The sequence below is a fragment of the Leguminivora glycinivorella genome, chromosome 19, assembly GCF_023078275.1.
Source record: "Leguminivora glycinivorella isolate SPB_JAAS2020 chromosome 19, LegGlyc_1.1, whole genome shotgun sequence".
Classification (NCBI taxonomy): Eukaryota; Metazoa; Arthropoda; class Insecta; order Lepidoptera; family Tortricidae; genus Leguminivora; species Leguminivora glycinivorella.
Window position 1 is genome coordinate 5,309,563 of NC_062989.1, and position 20,415 is coordinate 5,329,977.

Consider the following 20,415-nt stretch of genomic DNA (forward strand, 5'->3'; position numbering starts at 1 on the left):
CATACATCTCTTCTCTTTCCGAACATAACTACTCAAAACGGAACCCTAATAAAACCCTACTGTGTTTCAGCTGCAAGCGGGCCACACGTTCTTCATCCCGACTGGCTGGATTCACGCTGTGTACACACCGAGCGACTCGCTCGTGTTCGGCGGTAACTTCCTGCACCAATTCGGTATTGAGAAGCAGCTCAAAATCGCACAAGTTGAAGATGTGACAAAGGTAAATTTTGTTTACAGTACTTCATTCTATTTGGTACTTTATTATGATCGTGCTAGTCGCTTTTACGTTGAGATGAGATCTGGTGCCGTAGCCGAATGGCATTTCTGCGACGCGAAACGAAAACGAAACGCCGCGAAAGGTAGTCTGGCTCTGTCGCGCTAATACGCAAGAGCGATAGAGATAGATATCTACGAGCGTTTCGTTTCGCGAGCGTTTCGTTAGCGTTTGTGCCATTCGGCTACGTACCCTGGCCTGCTTGATAGTATTTCAAAGTGTTAAAGATGTCCAGTGTAAAAATATGGCCATCATCAACATAGTAACTGCTAAACTGGCCCTTTATCTCTAATTCGTAAAGACCCGTCCTCTGATTCCTAATGTCGAATGTGCGACTTGACAAATTTGTCTGAAATCTTGAATTTTATGTTTCATTTTCAGTTACCTTTTTTTTTTAAAGCCTGCACCCACTTTTTTTTTAAAGCCTGCACTACTCTTTCTATTTAGCCTGTTGGTTGTCTGGTAGATAATGTCTTTAGGCATTAAGTCCGCCATTTGTACTTTATTTGTTATATTTTGCAATAAAGTTTAAATAAATAAATAAAATGACACGTTTTTTGTAATATAATCTTATTTTGCTGTCACTATCTCATTGATACTGGCAGTAGACTTGAAATAGCGTCGCCAAACTTTGTTTTTAACGTGCGTCGTGTGGTGTATTCCAGGTTCCCCAGAAGTTCCGGTACCCGTTCTTCACGGAGATGCTGTGGTACGTGCTGGAGCGGTACGTGGGCGCGCTGCTGGGCCGCTCGCACCTCTCCACGGAGCAGCCGCCGCCGCAGCCGGCCAAGGAGCACGTGCACCTCACGCAGAACGAGCTGCACGGCCTCAAGGTACCGTGCCCCTTTAACCTGGTCCCTACTAGGCGTCCATATATTCGTATCGTACGCATCGGACGCACCGCGTCGCATTTCGTCCACTGATATTGCGATACGTACGGTCACAGATTATTAATAACGTAACAGATCCTTCGCTTGCCCGCAAAACGACAAATACCTACGCTTTATTTAACTAATACTAATAAGTTGCTACGTAAAACTCAGAAGAATAATAGGTACGTGCCACGTGACTACACAGGCGGGCGCGTGGCGCCCCTCAGGGATTTATTACCTCGAGGCAACTGCTAACGGGTAGGGTACTTAACGCGCGACCACGAGCGAGTGACGTAGGCCTGGTACGGTGCGGATCGGTGCATGCACGTGTGTGACTTTCTATGCAAATAAATAATAATACAGGTCTGTGGACGCTTACCATTTTGGTGCTTTTAAGATGAACTTGTCTTCTCATGGGCCACCAAAAATATAATTTTCAATAGCTGTGCGGAAAAGGGGCCTTGGGATACAAAATGATACCGAATTACTCGATTTAGATTATTAGGAGCTACCACAAATGAATACTTCGACAGTTGTATGTAAACAGGGGTCGTGGGATACAAGAAGTTACTGTAAAAATAATCTAAAACATGATGTCTACGAAGAAGAGTTGTACATATTAAAGCTTTGTATGTACAACTTTATTTATAATAACCCCATAAGTTCGTCTGTTCCGACTTACTGTGACGATAAATTATATCTGATAATGGCCATTACCAAACTATTTCTTATTATCATAATTTTTTGTACTTACATTTTTTTTTTAATTTCAGGCCATAGTGATGTATTTACACCAGTTGCCGGCTGCCCGGAAATCAGTGCCCGAGCTTCTGAGTGACCCTATAGCGTTGGTCAAAGATGTGCGCACATTGGTCGAGCAACACAGACATGATAAGCAGCACCTGGCTATTACAGGAGTACCTGTGCTGAAAGGTAAACATTTTTATTAAATCCATACTAATATTATAAATGGAAAAGTGTGTGTGTCTGTTTGTTTGTCCGTCTTTCACGGCAAAACGTAGCGACGAATTTTTGAGGTTGTAAAATCATGAAGTGATTTTACCAAGAAGTTAAGGGGAGAACTGTAGCCTATCCAACCTAAGTGCCCTAGCACCCTAAACAACCCTACACATCCCTACAGCCCTAGCCCTAACTATAAATTAATAATACATATATTTAATAAGTACAGGATATCTGCACCATGAGACCTAAGGTACAGACGGACAGGGAAGGAAATGGGTAATGGAAAGGATTTTCTCACTGCTACCAACAGTGAGAGGAAAACCTTATACTCAAATGATACAGCCACGATGTCCAGGATCAAAGAGATTTATTTACACTTTTTACAAGCTATTTATACTAAATTATTCTATGTTTGCGTAATACCACGCTGCAGTTTCTTCATATTAAGTGCAAACGTAGTTTGTGCAAGCACGTGAGCCGATGCAGTTTCTTGTCCCAGATTGATGCTGCTGATGTCAGTAGGTATGTTCACTGCACGTGAACATTCTGGCGCCTCTCACAAGGGCTGGGTGTTGACGGAGTAGTCCTCAATTGGTAAAGTTGTACAGTGGGCTGCGCGACCGGTCTGGGCGCGCTCCGCTGCGCAACTGGCAGCGCGTAGACGTGCGGCTGCGTGGGAGGCCGGTGCCGGCGCCGAGGTGCAGGCGATCCGCTTGCTGGCGGTTGGTCTGGTGTGCTGCTTGCCCCTGGTGCTGGCTCCCATGTTCGTCTCCCTGTCATCTGTCGTAGTTTCCTTGCAATCTGTGGACCGAAACAGTATATTAGTACAGTTAATAATAAACATACCATTATTGTCGAACAGCTAGCTACATAGGTTTGGGTAGTGATACTTTTCCAAACCGTATTGTCTAGGGTTGTTTGCAGGGTATGTTCTTTTTTAATTAAACTAGTAAAAATGTCATTAGAGCTATCTACTACCTGTTCTTTAGATAAATCTTTATGAAAATCAACTAAGGACTGATTATCTAACTTAAACTCTATAGTCTTACTGTATGAAGCTAAAATATTAGTTACAACTGTTCTTTTTGCGGCTAAACTAGTCGTAATTGTCTTTATAATACAGTTCTCAGAAATTTGAATTATTCCAATGTCATGAATAGTTATCTCTTGTCTCTGACCATCACACACAATGGACACCGTTTCTGGTTGTTTAGTTAAATATATCCATGTATTTGTCATTTGAACTTGTTTCCAGATAATGTTACTTGTAAATTTATACCTTCGGATTGGACAATCTGTAGTATTTTCATTCTTAGTAATAAGTCTAACAATGCAATTTTGGTTTAATTGCATGTTCTTCACGGCCACAGGAAAACAAATGAAACTGTCAAATTTGCGTAAACAATCTTTAAACTCTTCATGACTAAGTTCAAAATACCGTTCGTTATTATAATCTATTCCTATAAATGTCTGGGGAATGTCAAAACCTTGTAACCCGTTTTTAGTTTTCTCAGGTATCGGAGTAATATGTACTAAGGTATATATTGCCTTTTCAGCTATTGGGAAGTAAGCCGATACTTGAATATGAGTTTTATTTTCAGATAGTCGCGTGTCTATCAGCTGGTTTTGTATTATATTTATACTTGATGGCAACTTGCTGTTTGCGCGTTTTATAACATCAGCTATACTTTTAGGGGCCAGTACGCTGTATACTGAAGCCTTTGATATGTATATTTGCACTATCCCAGAATAATAGTCTATTATTTCTTGAATGTAGTTATAGGCCAGTTGGTATGACTGCAGCACTTGTATTTGAACTATGTTAGAATTAATTGTCTTGAACCATCGGTTGTTATCATTTATATATGTCATGGCTTGGTTAAGTTTTGTCTGGAACCTTTCTAATTTACTGCGTATACGCTCTTCGGTGTCGTTTACGGCTGATATGGTTGAGATCATGAATTTAGTCTGATGATTTGCCGAGTCTATTAGTTTCTGTTGGTTGTCTTGCAGTGTACTTATGTCTTTGTAGACTTGGTCATTAACTCCGAAAATGGAAGTCATTATTTGTCCCATTAACCCTCTTCTTTTTCTGGTGGTGTTAATTTCTGTCAAATATTCATAAGTTCTTTGAAACTGATGAATTTCCTCTTGCAAATGATGGTAGTACTGGCTGCAATGAGTCTGCTTATCCAACGATGTTGCGTAATCAAAGAGATTTATTTACACTTTTTACAAGCTATTTATACTAAATTATTCTATGTTTGCGTAATACCACGCTGCAGTTTCTTCATATTAAGTGCAAACGTAGTTTGTGCAAGCACGTGAGCCGATGCAGTTTCTTGTCCCAGATTGATGCTGCTGATGTCAGTAGGTATGTTCACTGCACGTGAACAGAGGTCGAGATAGTAAAAGGCGTGGAGAGTGACATAGGTAACTTTTTGTCTCTCTAACTCCCACTTCCCTAAAATGAAGAGGGGAAGTTCGTATGGAGCATTCCGCAATTGTCGGATTTAACGCGAGCGAAGCCGCGGGCAAAAGCTAGTGTTTATGTATTTCCATTAATCACTAGCCGTTCGCAAGTCGGCGACCGATCCTATTTTAAACTTAAACGCACTATGCCCTCGTTTAGTGTAAAGTGGTTCAATTTTCTCCTAACCTTAACATTTAGGTTATTTATGTAAGCACACTGCTCGGTTTTACAACTTTTACACCTTACAATCATCAAAGTGTCAAAACGGGTCGCTATATGTCGGTTCGGCTCTCAAGGGTTCGGAAAGCGGTCGTTCCGTGGCTACGTAACTCTCTAAACTGTGGTTGCAGGTCCGGATGAAGTGGTGACGGGCGAGCGGCGCCAGTCCAGCGGCCGCGGCGGGCGCGGGGGCCGCGGCGGGGGCGGCGCGCGCCCGCGCCCCGACCACGCCAGCTCTGCACCGAGGCGGCGCCGCACCAGGTACTCACCACTACCTCGCGCCACCGCCGCACTTGCACTACCTCACACGAACCCTCGACAGATTCTCGCTTCACCCGCGATCTCTGTGGCGGGGCCGTGCTAACGTTACACCGGAGCCGCAGGAAACGATGTGCCGCACCTCCGATCTCTGACGGCGCACATACCTTTTAGTGAACCCGCTGTAAATCATCTTTAACGATACGGCATCTTTTATGGTTAACGATGCGGTCGATACGACCGGCTCGAATAGCCGAGTCCGCACAGAGTTAGGCGCGTCGCGAGACGATCTCCTCGTGCGGCAAATGTCCTATATAATATATGAGATACCGAATTTACTGAAACGTTTTACTCGTTTAACGCGTGAGCACAGTGCCTCGCTCCGTGTGGACCCGACTACTGAACGTTATTACGATAGTTCTGTAAACCTATCTCGATTACAGATGCAAGAAGTGTGAGGCGTGCCAGCGAACAGACTGCGGAGAGTGCGTGTTCTGCCACGACATGGTCAAGTTCGGTGGGCTCGGCCGCGCAAAGCAAACCTGTATCATGCGACAGTGCTTACAAGTAACGTAAATTTCTCATGATACTAGATTTTAAAATAAACATAGGTATTGAAATATGAAAGAAAAAAACGTTATTCTCTAAATACAAGCAGCGACACGTAAGTTTTGCGCTAAGTGAAATATAAAGACGATAGCTACGCTTGGGAACGCATACCCTTCACCCCCTGTAACCCCCTAAGAGACCTGTTTTTGATTTCTGCGCAATAAGTGCGTTTTCACATTATCCGATCGGATGTAGGACCGATATCCCATAAATTTAAGCCGCCATCTTTCATTTTTGCCTCTGAAATCCTTCTGACAACTTTACTAGCGAAACCCGAAAAATCGAGATAATTTTTCTTTGAAATAAGAACATTGTGGCAATTGCACATAGTTCGAGTTCAAAAACCAGTTTGCTCAACTTATCGGATTTCACCAGTAAACCCTCGATATCGAATCTGATAATGTGAAAACGCACTAACGGGTTTCACCAGTAAACCCTCGATATCGAATCTGATAATGTGAAAACGCACTAACGGTCAGAGCTAGAGTTTCCTGCCGCTACTTGTACGTATTTACCAGACACTGATGAGTCTCTTGACGACATTATTGTATGTTATTTCTTACAGCCAATGTTACCAGTCACAGCTTCGTGTGCCGTTTGTCATCTTGACGGTTGGATGCAAACTCCAGTCGCGCCACAAGCCAAAGGCAATTCAGGTAAGGCAACTGCTTTTTATAAGTTGATAAGTGCACTAAAGACGTGTTTTCCGCCTTATTTATCTGCTCGTAATAGTTAGGCTAGACTTCGTGGCAGTTTTCGGTATGCTGTCTCGCTGTGTTGGGATAATATTCCTCTGCCAGCAAGATATTATTTCTTTAAAAGTTCTTGGAAAATGTAGTTTCACTAAATGCTCCGACACATCCACACAAAAATCACACAATTTAATGAATCCAAGTCTGCGTCTGCTATGTCAAATTTATTTATTTATCGTATGGCATGTATCGTTTCTCTACTACTTTCAAATGTTTAAAAAATCTGCAGATATTCGATTGCAGTGCTCGACAGGGTCTTAAGATCTGCCAATTCTCCTCTAAATTTGGTGATGGGACACTCAACGACAATGTGGTGTACTGTCTGATCCGGGTCGCCACATTGGCATTCGTAAATGAAATCAAACGAACAAGACGAACCGAAAATTTTGTCAAGAATCGGAGGAGCCCTTTAGGGTACCTACGATTGGAGTAGTGACGTTTATCGTCTGATCTATAGACATTTCCTTGATGGATTATCTGGTGCGCTGATAATTATGCGCGACTATTGTCCAGAGTCTCCTAGGTTGCAAGTAATAGTAAAGATTGTCGTAAATTCCAGGTCGCAACGGGCCATCTTCCCTGCGCGAGTGTTCGGTGTGCTACAGCATCGTGCACCCGGCGTGCGTGCCGCCCGGCGGCCAGCTCAACGAGGACCTGCCCAACTCCTGGGAGTGCCCCACCTGTACCACCATGGGGCTCAACCACGACTACAAGGTCTGTCTAAACGACTATACAGTGTGTCATTCGGCTTCTAACATGAACCAGATACTTATGGTTATGTGACATCCTTTTCGTTTTTGGTTCTGTGGGACTCCCTAGGCTGATGAGACCCATGGTTTACCAAACCCCTCTGTCATCGTCGCCTTGCTATACGGCGAGGTCTCAGGGTCGGGAGGACTTGTCCGCAACCTCGCCAGCAAGCGACCAGACTAACACAATCAAAATCACTAAGGTTCATATTTATTTTCCAGCCTCGTCATTTCCGCGCGCGTCAGAAGTCTTCGGATCTCAGGAGAATGAGCGTCGGCTCAGACGCCAGTCAACTAAGTCGAGACCACAGTAATCTGCAGGTATTACTTAGCTTTTATGTATCTATTCAGAACAATATAATTAATTAATACTTGGGAGATCATTGTATGAGGGTTGAACTAAAAATAGTAACCACAAGAATCTCATACGAAAACACTACAGCAATAATTACTGCTTACCCTAGGCATGTAGATAACACAAGATGAAGAACAATTGATAAGACTAAAGAAAGTGCTTTTGGTTTAGTACATTTTAACGTTTTGAAACTCAACTCACAATTCACAATTTTTTTCCACTGAGTTACAATTTCTCATACAACTTGTTTGATCGTAACTCAGAGGAAGAAAGAAACATTTATAGAAATTTTGGAACATTTTTTGTTTCCTAGTAGAATCGAAAGAGCTCATGATTCTGTGTAGAAAAAGTGCGAAAATTTCCAGAAAAAAAAATCAACAACAAAATAAAAACATGCCCATATTTTGTATATTCCAGAATAAACTACCGCCTCCGGGTCCAGTCAAATCGGAACCCAGTTCAGATAACGAGGGGAAGAACGACGTCCCACATATCAAGTCTGAAAGTGGTAAGTATTAGATATTACATTGCACGATGACGCGTAAATTTGCCTAATCTAATTTTTATATGCGTCTTCTCCCATGGCGCATCGACCCGAAGTGTATTTTGACATCCGATACCAAAAATAGCCATATTTCCCTAGACATTCAACGGCGCCCATTTCGCTGAGGTACTTTAGCTATTCGTCTGTCTAGCAAAACAATATCAAGATTATATTTATTTATTTAATCCTATGGCATGCATGTTCAGGCAATCAGAGTACAGCTTTGAGATCATTAAGCCAGGAAACTGCGTTGGGTGTCAGGACATTTCGGTCCTCAGCTGGGCCTGATAAGAGAGGCAATCGCCGAAATATGTGGTAAGCGGTTTGCTCTTCTTTGCCACACTCGCAGAGGGGAGAGTCCTTCCAGCCCCACCTATCAAGATTATATATTACTATCGCAATGTAAAGTGTTGAGATCAGTTTGAAGTATTCACTTTTAAAAATGGTCCTCAAACACGTTTACGCTCATAATATTCCTATAACATAGATATTTGTTTATTACAGAGATAAAACGCGAAGAGGAAGGAGGTGAAGGTGGTACCGGGGAGAATGGAGGCGAATGGGAACCTTCAGCCAAGAAACGGCGCCCGAGTGACGAGCAGGAGGCGCCCAAGAAGCAGGCGCTGCGGGCCCATCTCGCGCTGCAGCTCACACACCACTCTGCTAAGGTATTTGTTCAAAAAATTATCTAGTTATTTTGGTAGGAGGTAGAGCATAGCGAATGATATTCCGCTTTGTGAGGCACAGCACAGCGGATATCATCTCGCTCGAATCTAGAGCAGAGCCCAAGGGGGAAGTACCCCCGCCTTACAGAACTCCGCAGCCAAATAGCCCTAGACCTTACGCGTAGTGTTGTGTTCCTGTCGGTGAGTAAGGCTGCCAGAGCTCAACGAGGGTGCGGTGTGCCGACGGTGGAAGGAACTAATTTGCTATTGTCCTTTGAGTCGTCGGCATCCCGAACTCTCCTTAGAACTTACACTCCTTTTTGCTGTGTACTTAACACGGCAAAGGGGAGTGTACAAGTTTCTAATGGGTTGGCAACGCGCATGTGATACCCCTTGAGTTGCAGGCGCCCATGGGCTACGGTGACCGCTTTCCATCAGTAAGCCTTATGCTTAAAAAAATCTAGTAGGTAAAATTTTTGAATATCTGTTCTATGAAGGAGATGCAGCAAGAGTGCACGTACGGATGTAGTGCGAAAATAATTTCCTTCGTATTTTGGCGGAAACGTACGAACGTGTCATGCTATTTCAATCAGTCTGAGTACAAGATGAACTCACACTGTCTGAACTAGCATGACAAATGCGAACGATTCTGGAAAAATACATAGCAAAAGCTTTTCGCACTATGTCTGTAGCTATGCGCAATAAGTAATTTTATAATGTAGTGAGTTCAATCTCAAATTTCTTCCCTTTTTTGACGAAACCTGTATGAGTGGGGTCGGATCGGTTGACGAAAAATAGCATGCAATAAATAACCGTCTGGATGAATAGATATTAGAGTATTTTACTCAGTAAACGAGTTCTTCGCTACAATGAGGACTCTTATTATTGAGACATTAGTTAGTAAGTTGCATGTTAGGTATAAGTAGTTAAAGAATTTTGAATTCTTGACTGTTTAAAATTCGCACTCCTGGAGAGGTGTAATATGTAAAACTATCTAGTATATAAGACCATTTTGTAACCATATTACTGCGAAAAAACCATTTTTATTGTATTGTAGATGCCTGATAGCCTTGTGCCACCCTGTAATACCTTTTTTATCTTTTCTTTTTCCAGCAAATGAAGAAGCCCCTATACCCCATCCGACCAGCCCAAATGCCGGGGTCAGCGTTATCCTGCGGCGGAGTACTCGGCTCGCCGTGGCTGGACCGCGGCGCCATGCTCAGCGTGTTCGCGCGCCTCACGCCCTCCGAGCTCGCCACCTGCGCGCTCGTCTGCAAGGCCTGGGCCGAGTACTCGGTCAGTATCTACTTGACTAGTGTATTTATATCACTCAAACGTCGCAAGAGTCTAGATCTCTATTTTAGAGTTACCAAACGAGTAGTTTCGGTGCGGGCTCGCGTAGCTGTACTGAGCCATGCTGTACGCGCCTCACGCCCTCCGAGCTCGACACTTGCGCGCTCGTCTGCAAGGCCTGGGCTGAATATTCGGTCAGTATTTACTCGTAATTAATCATTAAGACTCCAGCTGCCAGTAGAGTCCACTGGCACAATAGATTATTATTGTACAGTATGGCCACTCCCGCTCCCCGCTGAAAGTGCCGCCCACCCGCTCTCGGTTACCTCACAGTTATCGTTTGTCAAAAACGCTACCGGTCGACCTGTCATATATCATTCATACATACAAGCATGATACGCATTCACCTACACAAGCTCAGACTGTGTGCGTGCCTCTTTCATATATTTGATCGCCATTGTCGGAGGGGTGCCACTGGGCAGCGCGGCGAATGGCGAATGCAGACGTGTCCATTGACCGTTTTCCGCGCGAGGTCGACGCTGATTGCTCTGGTTAATAACGTTATAACTTTGAGATTATGAGATTAAAACTTACTTAGTTCATCGCGCGATATAGGAGAGCCTATGTTTTCATTTTAAAGCATTATTAAGTCAATAGATGTCATTTGCGTTTGTCAAGAATGCTACTCACTATATCAAAATATTATATTTATGAGAAAATTTTGTAAATTTGCAGATGGATCCATCTCTGTGGCGCAGCATGTCGTTCGTACAAGTGAGAGTATCGGCCGCGCAACTGGCCGGCATCGCTCGTCGCCAACCACTGTCACTCGGCCTCGAATGGTGTCATCTCGCTCGCCGTCAGCTAGCTTGGTAAATACACTTTTTATTTTCTTATTTACAGCGATTTAGGTACATAGATTTTGGCGCCTTTTTTACCAGACTGTATGTCGATTTAGCTTTCAATTAATTGTGTAGCTAAGGAATCGTACGTTACAAAGTGTTATCATTAGTCAAGTATTTAAATAGGCAAATTTGAAATATCGAGCATGCGTTTCCAGGTTGCTAGCCCGTCTGCCGGCGCTGCGCTCGCTGTCCCTCGCGGGCTCGCCGGCCGAGGCGGCTCTCGCTCTGCGCTCCTCCACGTGCCCGCCGCTGACCTCGCTGGACTTATCCTTCGCGCGCTGCCTCGACGACGCCAAGCTGCGGGGAATATTGGCTCCGCCCGAGAACTCCAGACCTGGAGGAGGGAACAGGACCGGCGCGGAACCTTCTAGACTCGCCGCGCTCAGCGTGCTGCGGCTGCCGGGGACCGACATCACCGACGTGGCCATGAGATATGTTGTGCAGGTCTGTACTCCATGCTTACGTTTCCACTTATCTTAAATCTGCGGGGGCCCTTACGGATACACTTCGACCCATCGGGATCTTTTGTGCAATTACCCCCTACGATCCTAAGATCCTTCAGCTATTCAGGAGCTTCTCGACCATCTCCACGTATCGGATGATGAGGCTCATGGGTAGCTCTCTGAAGTCCTTCGGTGCCAGGTAGCCTGCTCCAAAGTTCTTCATTCTTTGTCTGGCGAGGGCGTGACATTCACACATTAAATGTCTGACGGTCTCTTCCTCTTCGCCACACATGCGACAATCAGTGTTGTCGGCGTGTCCCATCTTGGCCAAAATTCCTTTGACCCCGTAATGGCCTGTGAACACCCCCGTTATAATTTGGAGTTGTCTTTTGCCTAGCTTCCCTAGCTTTTTGCTCCATCCAGAGTCTACCCTCTGCATAAAGAGCTTTGAATGCTTCAGACCAACCAGGGCATCCCACTCTTTTTGGTGACTAGCCTTTGTTTGGTCTTTCATAGCCATTCTGATGGTTCCTTGTGAAAGGCCCACATAAGGTTCCGGACCTATGAAGTTGTCTTCAGATCCGGCCTTGGCAAGTTCATCAGCGTTTTCATTGCCAATGAAGCCTTCGTGCCCCGGTATCCATACCAGTTGCACCTTGTTTTGCCTTCCAAGCTTGTTAAGAGCTTGGATGCCGTTTAATACCAGTCTAGAGGTAACTCTGGGCGATGTGAAGGCTTTGAGTGCCGCTTGACTGTCGCTGAGTATATAGATAGTCTTACCTTGGATTTGTCTAACTATATTCTCATGTACACAGGCAATTATTGCATATGTCTCGGCTTGGAAGACCATGGCATAATTGCCCATGCTGATACTACCACTGTAGTCATTTGCATAAATGCCTGCGCCCGTACCAGATGCCATCTTGGACCCGTCTGTATACCAGATGATGGTGTTGTCATCAGGGGTGGGTGTCTCCAGACCCTCCTTCCATTCGGCTCTAGTATGGACTTTGGTTTTGAAGTTTTTGTGGAAGATGAATTTCGGTTGCATTTTGTCGCAGCCCATACTCATCAGCCTTCCCATAGAATTGTTGTATTCCATGCTTGTGTGTTTAGTCTTGGGCATGCTATCGCTCCAGAGGCCTGTTAAAGCCAGCCGGTGTAGCGATTTCAGTGCCTCAGACTGTATCACTAGATGTAGCGGCGGGAGATCCAATAGTACCTCCAATGCTGCTGTTGGCGTCGTTCTGAACGCACCCGTTATAGCCATGCATGCTGTCCTTTGTACCTTCATGAGGACATCCTTGCATGTGCTCAGTAATGTCCTTGGCCACCAGGCCAGGCTTCCGTACAGGATTATAGGTCTCACCATCATGGTGTAGATCCACCTTAGTACCTTTGGGTTTAAACCCCATGTTTTGCCGTAAGCTGACCTACACATTCCAAACACTCTAAGTGCCTTGGCTGTGGTCAGTTCGACGTGTCTTTTCCAGTTCAGTTCTTTGTCTAGTGTTACCCCTAGATATTTCACTTCATTGGAAAGTTCAAGTACCCTTCCATAGAGCCTTAGTTGCTCCATGCCAGTAAGGGCCCTTTTCCTGGTAAACGGTACTACCACTGTTTTGCCTGGATTGATGGAGAGTTGTTGGTGGTTACACCACCTCTCCACTTGCCTCAGTGCTGTATTCATGATTTCTGACACCGTTCCCGGGAATTTCCCGTTTATGAGTATCACTAAATCATCTGCATAACCCACTGTATATACTGGGCCCTTATTTAGTTCTTCCAAAAGTGAGTTCACTACCAGGCTCCATAGAGTCGGAGAGAGAACCCCACCTTGTGGACAACCTTTTGTTGCTGTGGCTAGTAATTCTTCCCCCATGAGGGAGGACTTAATTAGCCGGCTGTTCAACATATTACCTATCCAGCGGCAGATGGTAGGTTCTATGCCATGTTTGAGTGCAGCATTATTGATTGCACCATATGTGGTGCGATCAAAGGCACCTTCGACATCCAGAAATGCAGCAAGACATAGTTCTTTGTTTTCTATGGCCCGCTCCGCTCTAGTTGTCACCAGGTGTAGTGCTGTCTCCGTGGACTTGCCCGGCTGGTATGCACATTGCAAGCGGTGTAGTGGATGTCTCTTGAGCGGACCATCCCTGATGTGTCTGTCCACCAGTTTCTCCAAAGTTTTAAGGAGAAATGATGATAGACTTATGGGCCTATATGATTTGGCTTCTGTGTAATCCTCTTTGCCTGGTTTGGGCAAGTATGTTACCTTTACTAACCTCCATGCACGTGGTACATGTCCGAAGGCAATACACGCTTTGTACAGTCTACTCAAGTGGGGTATAAGTACGTTAGCGCCTTCTCGTAGTAGTATGGGGTAGATTCCATCTGGCCCCGGGCTTTATATGGCTGAAATGTCGATAATGCCCATTGTATTTTGTTGTGGTCTACTACCTTTTTCGACGTGTCCCAATTATGCCTGGTCGTGCGAGTGCACTGTTCCGTAACACTAATTGGTTCATCGTCTGGTACACTCTGATTTATTATCGAGCCTGGAAAATGTGTGGCACACATCACCTTGAGGGTCTCTAGCCCCGTTTCAGTCATTCCACCATCACTCCTTCTAATAGAGGTGAGTGGGACTGACTTCGTTGTGGCTAGTGCCTTCGCGAGTCTCATGCCTTCCGGAATGGAACCGATTTGATCGCAGTGGTTTTTCCACGCTTTCCTTTTCGCTTTCCTCACTGCCTTGCTATACTCTGTGAGTTTTCGCGCGTAGAGCTCAAAATCATTACTTCTTTTGGCATCGTTGAAGACAGCCCTAGTTTCTTTCCTGAGTTTTGCTATCTCCGGATTCCACCAGGGTACCTTCTTCGCCAGGATTTTCTTTTTCGGGCAGTTATTTGTCCAAGCCGTATGGACGGCTTGCCCTATTTTGTCAGCTTCAAGTTCTATGTCAATAATAGAGTTTAGCTTACCATTGGGGTTTCCCAGGTCCGCCTTAAGGTCATCCTTGAACGATAACCAGTTGAGTTGGTATTCCTGGGATTCCGTTTTAGTATAACTTCTACTTTGATTTTAGTGGTATACCTAAAGCATATATATCTATGGTCCGATAAAGAAATCTCCCCAGAGACATGCCATGAACTAACTTTATTACTTGCGTTGTTGGACGCTAGCGTTATATCAATGACCTCACCTCGCCTAGCATTGACGAATGTCGGCTCATTGCCTTTATTTAAGAGTTGTAGTGAAGAGCTTACCAGGAATTCCAGTACCTTCTCTCCTCTTCTGTTGACATCCGAGCTTCCCCAGATGACGTGGTGTGCGTTCGCATCGCAGCCGATGATCAGGTCAGTGTTCGCCCGGCTGCCGTAGTCAGCAAGATCCCGCAGTTGTGTGGTGATGGGATCCGCCGCCTCGTAGGGAAGGTAGGCTGATGAGATGACTAGTGCCTTACCCCCCTTTATTCAGGATCTTGACCGTGGTCAGATCCCTGGAACAGAAAGCATTTAGAAGCATAGCATCAATGCCGGTTTTAACATAAATACATGTCCTCATATTACTCTCGGGGCAGATATACAGTATCGTCCCGCCAGTACCATTTAAGCCTCTTATCTCTCCCTTGTAAATATATGGTTCTTGAATAAGAGCAATGTCGAACTTGTCGCTTTTTAGCTGCCTAGCCAGAAGGGCAGTGGCGGCCTTATTGTGTTGTAAGTTTATTTGTACACACCTTAGCCCCTCCATTACGGCGGTTAGTGTTTGGCGGTGCTGAGATCAGCGGCCGCCTCCTGGACCGTGTTGTCGCAGGACATGGGCGAAGTGGTGCCCTCCAGGTAGAGTTCCTCCAGACTGCGCAGGTCCTCCGAGCCCGCCACCGATAGGATCGGTGACGACTCTCGGGTCCAGCGCAGCCCGGCGAAACTCTCCCCGACTAGCACCACTTCCCCCGCCTCTGACCGGTCCCGAGCCACCTCCGCAGGAGCGCCAGGCGGCGCGTCCCGCTCCGGGGCCTCCCCGTCGCCGCCCCCGCGGCGCCCGCAGCCTCATCGGCCACCGAGTCCCCCTCCCCCCCGTCCGCGCCGGGCTCCACCCCAGCCTCTTCATGCTCACGCTCCTTCCCCGTCTCCAGGAGCTTGAAGTGGCTGGTGTCGAGCCCCGAGTGAAGAACGTAGCCGGCCTCCCTGATGACGTCAGCTGACACCTGGTCCATCAGAACGATGCGCCTGGTGTTCAGCTCCGACATCACGGTGTCGACCACCTTCCACTCGTCGGTGCGGAGTTTAGGGTTGCGCCTCTGCATCACCCGTTTCCACTACTCCACACGGAGCGAGGAACGTCGCGAGGCGATGTCCTACGGCGGCAAACTACTAAAGCGAACTTGCCTCGACACCACTCGCGACCCTAAACATCGCTCTAAAGTACTTCCAGATTATTATATACACCTGTAATATTGATATGAACAACCGTTGTTATTTCCAGGCGTTACCAAAGCTAGTAGAACTGGACGCGTCTTCGTGCGCTCGACTCACAGACGCCGGCGCGGCGCAGCTGGCGCACCACGGCCTGCAGCGCCTGTCGCTGGGCGGCTGCCGGCTGCTCACGGAGGCTGCGCTCGACCATCTCGCGCGCTGCCCCAACCTTATTAGGTTAGCGTTACTTAATATACTCCAACTATACTTCGTTTCTTTTAAGATTAGAATTATCTGTCAAACGGGTAAACAAAGAAGCAGTGGTCGTAGACCTTCCTTCTTCGATTTCGGCCGATACCACTGATTTCTTGGAACTTATAACTTATAATACTATGTACATAAGCTGCTGCATGTTCGCTCGAATATCTGCCCTAACCTCATCATGTAAGACGAGCAATATCAACCAAAGAATTAAGATAGAAATATATTGCTACTTGCATGAACGTTCATTTTATGCGCTGAATTTGCCACACAAAGCACTAATTTGAGTGTGGCTTTTTTATATACTGCGGCCATAGTGAAAAGGTAACAAAGGGTGTAAATTTAATTTCGGATAAAACTTATACCCATTTAAATCTAACATTCGCGAAAGGCCACAAGACTAGTTTACTGCCCGAACGGTAATCAGTAATCTTTATAATACCTTCCTTATTTCCCAGACTGGATCTCCGACACGTGCCCCTCGTGTCCACACAAGCCGTGATCAAGTTCGCGGCCAAGTCGCCCCACAACCTGCACGTGCAGGACGTGAAGCTAGTCGAGCTGCGCAAGACCTGATCCGAGCCCGCCGGCCCCGCGGCTGAGGACGCGCACGCTAGTGATTAGTGACGACGAGTCAGCGACAAGTGATAGACACTAGTGATAGTGATAACAAGGGATTTAAACTGAATAGTGAACTGTGAAACTCGCGCGTTAAGCATGCCTGCGGGTATCTTATTTTGTTTCTAACATGGCCCCGTAGCCGAATGACATTGACAATGAAAACGAAACGCCGGGAAAGGTATTCTGGCTCTGCCGCGCCAATACACAAGAGCGATAGAGATAGATATCTCCGAGCGTTTCGTTTCGTGAGCGTTTGTGCATTCGGCTACGCACGCAGGGCATGTTTCTTCAATCGTTTTTGAGTTAGGGCCCGTTGCGTCATACTCGTCAGTAACTTAAAAAAGAGATTGTTTTACCGTTTGCAGAGGCATTATTAAAAATATGACTGTTCTGTCTAAGATAGACAATCCATATAAGAAGTCAGATATTACTTTTGGAAAAATGGGTTTTATTAGTTCAAATTCGAGCAAAAGAATCCGTATAGAACTAACGTACGTTTGTTCCATTGTCCATTGCTAAGTACATGCCTGTATTGTGATTGTAATCGATTATGATTATACGATCTAATCAAAGATATTGTGGAATTCAGATTTAACATTAGCAAGCGAGGTTGATAGTAATGGACGTGATATTAAACGCTCAATGCCTTAACGCAGATCCGCGTTCCGGCTCGTGAATGGTGAATCAAATCCAATAAAATATTCGTAATAATGATAATCAATTTATCGGTATTGCTTTATTATGTCATTTGGCATATTTTTATTTTTACCTTCTTTTTACAGAAATGTATTCCAAAACAAAATTGTGTAATGCGCGCACAACATATCAACAGCGTCCCGCTACGCTGCAAGACGCGTTAGATGTTAATAAAACAAAGACTTGATTTAAGCCTATACGGTAATCGAAGTGATACGATTTCTAAATAATGATAGAAATATTGATCTAGAAGTGTCAAGATAGGAATAGTGAATGATGTGTTTTTTTAGCAGCTGTTTTGATATTGGAATATTTAAGCTAGAAAGTGTTTTTAGGTGTTGTAAATCGATTTTCATCAGCATCACATTTGCTTGTGAGTTATTCCGAAGATTATATGGTGAATATAATAACAGATAATACTACTCAAATATTTTGGAGTTTTATTAAGGGCAAACATCACATCAAATAATACTATTTTAGACAACTGCTAGAAAAATACACAGGGATTAGTGTTTTAATTGGTGACTTATAAATATATAATTATAATCCTTGGAGAGTTTGATTTTTCCAATTATTTTATTCTATCTTTTGCAATATCAGTGCCAACATATAGGTAGTGTCTATATGAACCAGCACATATTTCATTGCACAATCAAATAACTATATTAAAGTTGAACGATATTAATTTTATTGCATACTGTTGGATTGGTATCTATTATATTTTATTGTTGGTTTTATGTTTTGATAATGATGGCCTTTAATGTCGAAGGTTTTCAATAAATTATTGAATTAACCTTTGCACTTAATAAAGGTAACAATATATAATAATAGTATGATGCCGCTTCATAGCATATCCAAGTTTCGATGCATCCATTTTCACAATTACTGCAAACTTTCAATCACATAATAGTTATAAAGAGTCAAAGTTTCTTAAAGGGTTCAAGAGTTTTGAGCGAGCAAAGGGACTAACAAACGTTAACACAGTCTTTTGAAAGTTTTTTGTAATTCTGAAAGAAATTCGAATACATAAATAAGAAATAAGGCTATTGATAAGCTTTGAAACATTGGTTATGTGCTGAAGCGCACATTCAACACTTGTATTCAAATGGATCTCTGAATTTCTTATAATGATAGGATTCCTCGAACAATCGTTCGTACACGTTTCTTATATATTGTTCCAGCAATACTTACTTTTTGTAAATATTAACAATGATTATTTATTTCGCACTCCTGAAAAGGAAGAATTATTTTAGGTTCATGACAATTGTAAGAGCTTAGGTTGTATTTTTCTTAGTTCTAGTCGCTTTTTAGGTTTAAGCAATTAATAGATATGTTTGACTGTGACCGATTATATAACGTTTATTGATCATTTCTTGAACTTTAGAGGCTACACAATAAAATTACGCTTTTCGTTTAACACTGAATATTTCCCAAATTTTGTAGAATAATGCTTGAAAAAATACAATAAAGCTGGTGCAAAATATACACATTTTTGACATTGGACGTAATGATTAGTTTTGTATAGCATTACGATATTATCTAGTTAAAATTAGATCAGATTTTCAGTAATAAAAAAAACTTTGAGAACAACAATGAAAATATCAATATGTTAGTTTGTAAGGTCCGACTGTGGTCACAGTAAGGTCGGAGGGCCGCCTATAGGTTTAGTATAGAGGGTTAACCAGATAACACTATACACTTGTTAAACTAGCGGGTTGATTGAAAATCAGAAATACACTGGGCGACGAATTTCCCACGTTATGTGTTGGTAGCAAGTTCGAGCGTTCGCGGCGTTGCTAGATTGATCGACATAAATGGAGACATCGACATGTATCGCGAGATGTTAACAATCATGTCGAACAAAGTCTGGCAACGTTGCGTCAGTTCACCCAACGTCACTGGCGACACAATTCGCGGGACGCTTATCGTCTAGTCTCGAGCATCACTGGGTCCCAGTCAGCTTTTTTCTTTTATATATGAGCTCTTGTCAGCATAGATCTGATACGATACGCTACGGCGCGTGAACGATTGACCACTTGTCTACGCCCAGTTGATCGTTGAGTAGAAACATTTTTTAGAATTTTTTTTAAATCTAAAATTACAAATTATTTATTTAGAAAATGAAATAGTTGATGTTAGTTAACACTTTCCGCAAAAGTGTAGAACAGAAACAACAACAAAACAATATAATACGAATGTAATGTAGCTATTGTAGCTATATTTTATTACACATGACTTCACCAGTTCTTCTAACCATTGCATCGAGTAATCTTGATATTATGTCAGAAAACAGTATAAGGCACTGGTCCCACCGCGAGCTAGTAAGCTATGAGCTATCAGCTATATAAACGAACAAAAGATAACCAATCCCGTGCAAATAAAAGAGACACGGCGATATTAATAGCTCACCGCTGGGCGAGTAGCTATAAACATCGCCGTGTCTCTTATTTACACGGGAGTGATTATCTTCTGTTCGTTTTTATAGCTGATAGCTCATAGTTTACTAGCTCGCGGTGGGACCAGTGCCTAAATAAAAGAGACACGGCGATGTTTATAGTTACTCGCCCAACGGTGAGCTATCAAAATCGCCGTGTCTCTTTTATTTGCACGGGAGTGCTTATCTTTTGTTCGTTTATAGCCGATAGCTAATAGCTTACTAGCTCGCGGTGGGACCAGTGCCTAAAAGTGCCAATAGGATCTGCTGGTTTGACAAGTGTGCATTCCGCTGACTGTACAGGTAGCCTAAGCCTCGAGTAACGTTTGTACTTGAAGCATAGGCTCATAATTAAAATACGGAGCTAGTATTAAGCATTGTGTGCCTCTGTGTATAGAGAATTTAGTGATAGACAAGAATCGTTAACAAAATTATATATACGGAAACATACAATTATTATTCACATTAAATAAAATGGTGAATAATGATTATATTACAAAGTCTACATAGTTTTTTAAGATGCCTTTATGCGAGAGTTTTTAAATCAATTTGAAAGATTTTTTATATGTGACAGCTCGCATGCTGGCGGTCGTTGGTTGGAGCGT

The 20,415-nt window shown here is 43.9% G+C and overlaps 1 protein-coding gene across 1 annotated transcript in view; it reads left to right on the plus strand.

Moving 5' to 3' along the window:
- Positions 1-19,401, plus strand: part of LOC125236382 (jmjC domain-containing histone demethylation protein 1) — a 53,996-nt gene extending 34,595 nt beyond the window's left edge. Inside the window, exons 7-21 of the mRNA XM_048143164.1 lie at positions 71-220; positions 940-1,107; positions 1,920-2,079; positions 4,933-5,062; positions 5,503-5,626; positions 6,234-6,324; positions 6,980-7,134; positions 7,392-7,490; positions 7,942-8,032; positions 8,573-8,736; positions 9,847-10,029; positions 10,762-10,898; positions 11,087-11,375; positions 15,869-16,035; positions 16,518-19,401. Of these exons, the coding sequence (XP_047999121.1) occupies positions 71-220; positions 940-1,107; positions 1,920-2,079; positions 4,933-5,062; positions 5,503-5,626; positions 6,234-6,324; positions 6,980-7,134; positions 7,392-7,490; positions 7,942-8,032; positions 8,573-8,736; positions 9,847-10,029; positions 10,762-10,898; positions 11,087-11,375; positions 15,869-16,035; positions 16,518-16,635 (2,226 nt within the window). The 3' untranslated portion in view covers positions 16,636-19,401. The remainder of the gene's footprint in view (positions 1-70; positions 221-939; positions 1,108-1,919; positions 2,080-4,932; positions 5,063-5,502; positions 5,627-6,233; positions 6,325-6,979; positions 7,135-7,391; positions 7,491-7,941; positions 8,033-8,572; positions 8,737-9,846; positions 10,030-10,761; positions 10,899-11,086; positions 11,376-15,868; positions 16,036-16,517) is intronic.
- Positions 19,402-20,415: the final 1,014 nt, after the last annotated feature.